The sequence below is a fragment of the Crinia signifera genome, chromosome 3 (assembly GCF_055691185.1).
Source record: "Crinia signifera chromosome 3, ASM5569118v1, whole genome shotgun sequence".
NCBI lineage: Eukaryota > Metazoa > Chordata > Amphibia > Anura > Myobatrachidae > Crinia > Crinia signifera.
The window spans coordinates 270,710,513-270,718,887 of NC_139219.1; the positions used below are offsets into that span (position 1 = coordinate 270,710,513).

Below are 8,375 nucleotides of genomic sequence, written 5' to 3' on the forward strand. Positions count from 1 at the left end.
TGAACAAGGGGCTAAAAAGAGATACTTGTATGTGACTATATATTGCATAGTTTTAATTTATATCCAAAATACATAAAAATTGATGTAAATTTGTAATTAAAAATATTCTTCAAAGACAATCACATTTTCTATCAATCTATTATCAGTTGTATGGTTCTCATGCTGAGTAAAATAACATACTGTCAGATATAAGGTTTACTCGCTTGTAGGTTCTAACTTTACCAAAATTCTTCTTCTAAACATATGCAGAAATAAAACCTTCATATTACGCATGATGAAACCAGCATCATATCTAGAGATCATTGTTTTACGTTTACCGCTTATAAGTAATGGGGTCCAATGTCTAGGTTGACAGTGTCTTGGTTGACAGTCAATAAGTTAACCCCATATTGTGGACATACTTTATATCAGGCTAAAAGGTGGACAGTGTTTAAGGTCAACATGAGAATGGCCAACACTTTTTTTTTCAGTTTTTCCAATGTTTGCTGGATTGACTCTCAATGAGGACTACCACTCTTGATGTGTGGCAAATGAATCCATCCTGCAAGGGTGCACGTTTCCATTGATTGTGCTCAGATATGGTTAAACCTACAGAATGACACCCAAAAGGCTTACAAAAATATGTCAATCTTTATCTGTACCATCCTTTTTGTTTTGACCACTGTTGTGTCAACTTTTTGACCCTGTTGACATTTTGCACCATACAGACTGTTTACCTTTTGACCCTGTCAACCTTTTGAGCCAGTTAAGCTAATTCATGCAGAATAGTTCATGTAACAATCTTCTCTTTGTTACCTGTAGAAATATGAAACAAATGTTCCTGGTGAAAATGAAAGTGAAGAAGAGGAAGAGGTTGAAGAGGAAGATGATGATGAAGAAGATGAGGAGGAGAGCACAAGTGGAGATTCTGATGAGAGTGATGAGGAGGATGCTGAACACCAGGCTAAGTTAAGGCAGCACAGCGCAGCACAAAGAGGGAACCTGGAATGGAATCATTTAACACTTACGTACTAATACTTTCTTCTTCCTATTCTTCCTTTTGTAAACACAAATCTTACTTATTTAAGAAGCAAGTTAGTTAAAGATGCTGGATTAAGTGACAGGATTATCAATGAGAGCTGTCCAGTTGCTCACATACCATAGCCTAAAAACAAAACTTGGGTTGTTGTATGCTAAGTTTTGATGCCAGCAAGAGGTTTTCTTAGAACATTAGTTTTGACAGTAATAGACCAGCTCCCTGTGCTTAGTGAGAGCAAAGGGAGACATCAGTTGCCCAAGAGAGGATTTATTTCTTAAGGCTATTTGAACCCATTTGCTCTTGAGGGGTCTGCAAGATCATAAATGAATACAGTGCTGAAGGAATATAAATTAGCATTTATTGCAGATGGGACCTGGGAAGGAGGTGATGAAGGGTGGTATGTACCCAAAACGAAAAAAGGAGTCACTAAAAACTAGAAGGAAAGGTAACACTAATACAAAGTGTATCACTTTTTTTTTACCCTGACCTGTACAATGTCAGAGGACAATGTGGGAAAATGAGGATAGATCAGGAGTTCCAGCTGTACATCTGCACTTGGGAGTAAGTCATAACTATAATCATAGTTTTGCTTTAGTTGTCATTTTGCTTTTGACTTTTCCAAAGTGTTCCCAGAATCATTCATGTCAGACATGCTATGTTGTCACATGTTTTTTGCATTTATTCTAGAGTTATTTTAAATTAAAAAGATCAAAATGCCTTAACATCCAAGGGTCAAATTAACATGTCGATGCAATAAGCTTGTCTTGAAGAAAGAGAAAACTGTTGGGTGTATTTACTCAACCTTATAAAGAGGAAATGTGGAAGTATTACCCACAGGAACCAATCAGAGTCTTGCGCTCATTGATCTAGTTAACTCTAGAAAATGATAACCAGCATTTGATTGATTGTTGTAGACTTCCTTTTTTATAGTTGCTATAGAAAATAAAACCCAATATTTAGGACTATTCTTGCTGGTACTGTGCCTGTCTGATGCATCATACTAATTATTATTTATTAATTAATTATTATTTATTCAATGGTTGCTTTTATGGTTGGACAATGGTCAGTTTATATCTCCTGAAATTGCATTAGCAATATATCTAGGCTAAATCTGGGTACAGCACACTATTCCTGAATACGAACAAAACAATAAATAAAATATAAAATATTTGTTGTGATGTTTTGTCACAAAAAATGAATAAACACAACAACATATCATACTCAGAGAATGTACAGTAGTTATAATGAAACTGTTTCATCTCATTAAGCTTGGTATCGAAATCTCCATTGTGGAAAGGGCTAAAAGACATATAATCTTTATATGTCTGTCATTTTTATACTCATTAACGTCACTCGATTCCTCCTGCAATGGGTGGAGCAAAACCTGGCTTATTGGGATGGAACAGTAAAAGTAGTCTTGGTGTGGGAATAGATTTTGGTTTTGTAAAACTTCTTTGTCTGTTGTTGAAAGGGCATTTGGCCATTATGATCTTTTATTTTTATTTATACTTAACTTCTAAAGAAAACGTAAATTAGATACACTTAATTAAACTCTAACAATACCAGTGATGTCATATTTGAAATAATATTACCATTACACCGTACCGTATATCAAACAGGAATTTTCCAATTCTGTAAGTCAGGATTACCGTATTTGATGACAACTGAACTCAAATACTGACACTAATTTGTATATTCAAATTAAACAAACAGAAGTCTTATACATTGGAATTTTAAAGATATTGGAATTGCTGAACAGCAACCTTATTTAACATACTTTCCAAATCCAAAATTATCCCTGAATTGATGCATCTCAATTTTAAAGTATTCAGCAAATGTATAAGGCACAGTTGTCATTCTCTTCCTCATGATTATGAAGGCATCTCATTGTTGACCAAGTCATTGCTATAAACAGCAATGTAAACAGGCTACAAGCCAGCACTGCACTCTTCTAAAATTCAAATACAAAAAAAAACAAAACAATACTTGCATTTGATTTCCAATTAATTAAACTGAAAATCGTTTTTTTTTTAAATCTAATTAAAGAGAGAGCATTTTAATTGTGTCACTCCTATATGTGTTTAGCGTTTCTTCTTAAACCACAGTCCATAAATCATTGCAGACTCTTCTCTGAGCAAAATGGTTAACTAAAATCTAATTATGATTGGTAATGCATGCAAAATAGTAAAGTATAAATCCATGTCCTGTCAATCAATCCACTAATTTTTTTGTCAATGCTATTTTTTCATACAAGAAAGATTTTGGTTATGAAATTGTACCTAAATAGTCTTAGTTAAGCCCCCTTAGCTTTATTTCAAAAGGGTTCCAATTTGAGATGGGACCAACTGTGGGTTTTAAAACCTTGTTGGATATCAGTTTCTTGGGAAGGATTGTTTAGAATTTTTCCAAACTCTATTTATGCATTTCAGCATGTAGAATTGTTAATGAGTTTTAGTTTTAGTAAAACTTATCATTGCTTATGTCTGTTAATAAGCTGGTGAAAGGGACCATCCAGTACCATTTCAAAATTGGGTGGAAATGTCAGATGAATTATTGTAATTTGTGGTTGCTACTGTGCTAATGGAATTGTTCCTCTACAAATGCCAGGAGCTATACTATCTCTTTCACGCAAAAGGTAACTGTGTACTCAGAACGTTAAAGTCTAGATAATGTGCTACTTTTGTGATATTATTTACTAATCGGTAGAAAATAAAAAAATCAGGGATTCTTCATTTTTGGTGCAAGACTCAAAGCATGGGCCATGGGACCTTAAGTGATCTTTTAATGTACAAAATCCCAATCAAGGGTAGAATTCAAAAAGCTGCGGTAAATGATCCTCGCAGATTTTCATTTTGCCCCCATCAGCAGCACTTATCTGGGATTTTGTTTACAGGTAAAAAAAAAATCCCATATTAACAATCAAATCTGTAAACTGTCCATGGATTCTATGGGGTTTGTTTACTAAGATGGGGTTCTATTGAAGATGGGATGTTGTCCATAGCAACCAATCAGAATCTTCTACTTATTTATTTAGCACCTACTAGAATATAATAAAAAAGCATCTAAGTGGTTGCCCATAGAAACATCCCATCTTCAATTGAACTCCCATCTTAGTAAATAACCCCCTATGTGTTAATGCTCATTAACCCATGTTAATGCCAGTTAACATCTTGATTTAAGAGGCGTTAAAGCTCGACCAAATTAACCAACTAGAAATATTAGACATTTTAGGCTCAAATCTTACCCTGGGGCTGCTGCTAAACAGAAGACATACTTTGGTACTGCTCCTAATGCTTGTGGCTTAAAGATGTACAAATGCAAATGTCCTGTTCATTGTTGCTAGTAACAACATTATACTTAATACGAGAACAGTAAATATAATTCCAATACTGGGGCAGATGTATTAAGCCTGGTGAAGAGATAAAGTGGAGATAAAGTGGAAGGTGTTAACACACCAGCCAATCAGCTGTGTTTGAAAACAGTTGGGAGTTTATTGGCTGGTGCGTTATCACCTTTCACTTTACCTTTTCACCAAGCTAAATACATCTGCCCCATTGTTTAAAAACTGAGAGTTTTATAAGCTACTGTAATTCACAACTGAGGTCATTGCCCAAAAAGCGTACAAATCCCTGATATAGAGATTCTTGTTTTGTAAAGTTCTTTATTTTAGAATGTTTTCTCCCTGCACTGTGGACATTTGTGCAACCTCTTTGTAGTTACACTGCAAATTAAAAATCTAGAAAATATTGCAATACAAGTCACAGGCAAACTGAAGAGTTGGGTTGTATGAGGAAATGTATCTAATGCTACCAAAGGCTCTTTAGTCCATTGCAAGCTGCACTTCATGATCACCCATTTAGAAATACAGGTGGATTTTACATGAATAAAATATTTATGATGCTAAATCATGTATTTCATTCTTAGTAGTTTTTGTATACTGTAGCACGGCCCATACATCTAAACGACGATTTCCAGTTTTGCCAACACCAATCTGATCCACTGCCCGATAGAGAATCGGCAAAATATATCTTGCTAACAATTACCAATCCCAATTTTTTTTGTTCTGAAACTGCAAATTGAGGATTTCCAACATTTTGCATTTCCCCGATCCACAATCCCATGCATTAGCAGAGTGGGGAATGGGATTGCCCAGATACCTGCCTGATGTATGGACCTCATAAATCACATTGCATGATAAATTCATGACAAATTCTCTGATAAGCATTAATTTGGAAGCTATTTGGGCTTACTGAAACATTGGCTTGGATTACAGATACCAGCAAAGAAGCAACATAAAATGCCAGGAGCATAGTCAAAGAAGGTTCTGTGGATGGTCAGAATCTAAACTGTATACTGAGCATTACGCGTTACAACCTGATAAAGTGAATCCTACAAACAAGCAATGCGTGAGGACGTAAAGTGGAGGCACAATGCATTATTTGCCCTGATCATTCACGGACAGCAAGCAGTAATGGCCAGCACAGTATTTGCTGACCCTGCTGGGTGCACAGGATCATTACATGAGATAAGAAGCAGAGTCTCTTTGACTCTCAGCTGATGTATGAGTGATGTAGCATCAGCCGCATAAAAAGCACAGTGTGACTGCATCAATAAATCCAGTCTGGAAAAGAAAACAACTGTCGGTGTCATCCTCAATGAATCCTGTCCCAGGCTACCTGTGGTGGCTTTATCCACAGTGTTCTCTCCCTCCGCACAACACGCCTATGCCCCTATCGTCTTATTGCCATTATGACTGGTTATCAAAAGTGCTGGAACTTTCATCAAACATTGGGATAAAGTAATAGAGACATTTTTCTGTTACAATTTTTAGATACATGCTGTCTTTCTTTTATGTTCTATACATTTATTTCCATTGTTCTATCTTCTTTATGTGCAGTTACTTAATGTTAATTAAGAGGGGCACATTTAGAGCAGTCAGACCGTATTTGGCATGTGAGCTTCACAGCTCAGTTTTCGTTGGTATGGTAGCAAAAAATATAGTAACATTTCATGAGATCCCCCACACTGAGATAGTTAGTAAATATGTGATTGCTACCAGGAACTACTGTACTACAGTAGTCATAGCCAACCACTAGAGGGAATATTTGCTCTATTTTACAACGCATGCAGGACTACACTACTTAACTAAAGATATAAGCACAGATGGCAATTATCTTACATAAAGAATACTGGTTTTTACATTTATTATACTGTGTGGTCTTGATGGTATGTACTGTTTGTATTCGGCTGTTTAAACAATTTTGTGAAAAATTTACAGCGGACTATCTCCTAAATATATGAGCCTGATATATCTATCAATCTATCGATCGATCGATTGATATAGATAGTTTTATGAAGACGGAGTGCTGCACTTGACTGCATCACACACCCACACACACACACACACACACACACATATATACAGTGTATATATATAAACAGATACACAGTACGTGTGTGATTGTTGCTGCATTCAAGTTAAAAGGCTCTTCTAGTTGAGCCTAGTTGTGGGTGTGTTTATTTTTTGTGCATTTTTCCCCCAAATAATTACGTCTTATTTGCATAATGATGGGAACAAATGGAACAAGCAGGCTATAAAATAATATGTGCCAAGTGTATAATTTGTGTGTGGCTGCATCTGTATACGAAATGGTACACTACAGTTTTTTTCTGGAAAAAGTCACACACTGTAACAGCATTTCATATAAAAATACAGCCGGAACGCACACAAAACATAGGCACACCATTTTACTTATCAGAGTCTGCTTGTGCCTCTAATTCACATAGTGATACAAATAAGATGCAATTTTGGCAAAAACTAAGACAGATTGCAGCAGCGTTGTACAGGAAATTCCGACCCACTCACACCAGGCATCTTGTGGAAAGAGTTGTATTGAAGCTAGATGTGTGTACAGTATGTGTTAATATATATATATATATATATATATATATATATATATCACTTTCATAAAAATTGCTGTATTTTGTTTATGAAGTACACTGATCTTCAATTATTTTCGGACTGCAAAAGAATAACCCAAAGCGTTTCGTCTGGAACAAACTTCATCAAGGGCATTTTTCTTAATGGTAAAAACTTTCCATATATCAATTTGTAGTGAGATTACTTGGAGTGACTGTTGGCAATAATAAAGTACTCCCAATCAATACATCATGGCTGTAACAGGTAATGTGTTTGTAACAGAACCGCAATGGATAGACCTCCAGTGTGCAGAGTGTCAGATAGCAATATTGCTATCTGACACTATCTGTCCGAAAAGAACTGAAGATCATTGTACTTAAGAAACTAAATACTGCAATTTTTATGAAAGACTTTTTAACTCTTTTTGGTCCAACATCTAGTCAGGCTCAAAAGTCCTAGCACTAGTAGCAGATCCAATGGTGAGCCACTTAAATATAAGAAGTGTAGACCATTTTTTTTTTATAAAAACATAAAATAAATTACAATAAATGTAAACATTTAAACCAGACTGAATCGCAAAAAAGAATTGAACTACAAAGGATGCTTGGACTATTTCTTTGGTTTCACTTCACTTGAATGACAAACAGTAATATCACAGGTTTATTATCCTCAAGGACAGAGGTTACTGGCACAATACCCACTACTGTTGTATGCAATTTCTGTTGCTATTCCCCACCTTCAGAGAATTATTAGTGGTTAAGGATGCCATACAAAGGAGATTACATATATATTAGTGAGAGAGAGAGAGAGAGAGAGAGAAAGAGAGAGAGAGAGATAAACGGTGTACTGTCCCTGTTGCCTTCCATGAAGAAGAAATCAACTGTGATGGTGCTCACATGGCAATCTCTGGGGGCAACCCACAACTCCTGAATCCCCGATTCAAATAAAACGCAGAGCCCAACCCCCTTTTTAGCAACCGCTACACTGGGTGTAGAAGGGATCAGTGATGCAGTTGAATATACCTCAGTGGAGGAAATGGGGTATTAAAAAAAAGCTCATGTCTCATTTATATATTTAGGAGCAATTTAGATTACAACAGAAGCCCATGTGTTCTATGTACAGTGAGTGATTTAGGGTCTATTTACTAAGCCTTGAAGAGAGATAAAGTGGATGGTGATAGTAACAAGCAATTGGCTCCTAAATATTGTTTTGCAATTACAACCTGTAAAATGAGAGATGTTGATTGGTTGTAACTTTATCTTTTTCCACTTTATCTGTTTCCACTTTATCTCTCTCCAAGTTTTGAAACATCTCTTCTTTACACTTTAAATTACATTTTTAAAGCTAGCCCCAGGGACAGAGATGGAAAAAAGAAAACATGCTTAAACAGCTGTATTGCCTTGATGCCTTAGTACACATGTTATACAAAAAGGAATA

General features: G+C 35.7%; 1 protein-coding gene across 1 annotated transcript in view; it reads left to right on the plus strand.

Annotated features, from left to right (window-relative positions):
- The window catches only part of CLSTN2 (calsyntenin 2), a 741,013-nt gene extending 734,733 nt beyond the window's left edge, over positions 1-6,280 (plus strand). Inside the window, exon 17 of the mRNA XM_083178042.1 lies at positions 802-6,280. Coding sequence (XP_083034168.1) covers positions 802-1,014 — 213 coding nt within the window. The 3' untranslated portion in view covers positions 1,015-6,280. The remainder of the gene's footprint in view (positions 1-801) is intronic.
- Positions 6,281-8,375: the final 2,095 nt, after the last annotated feature.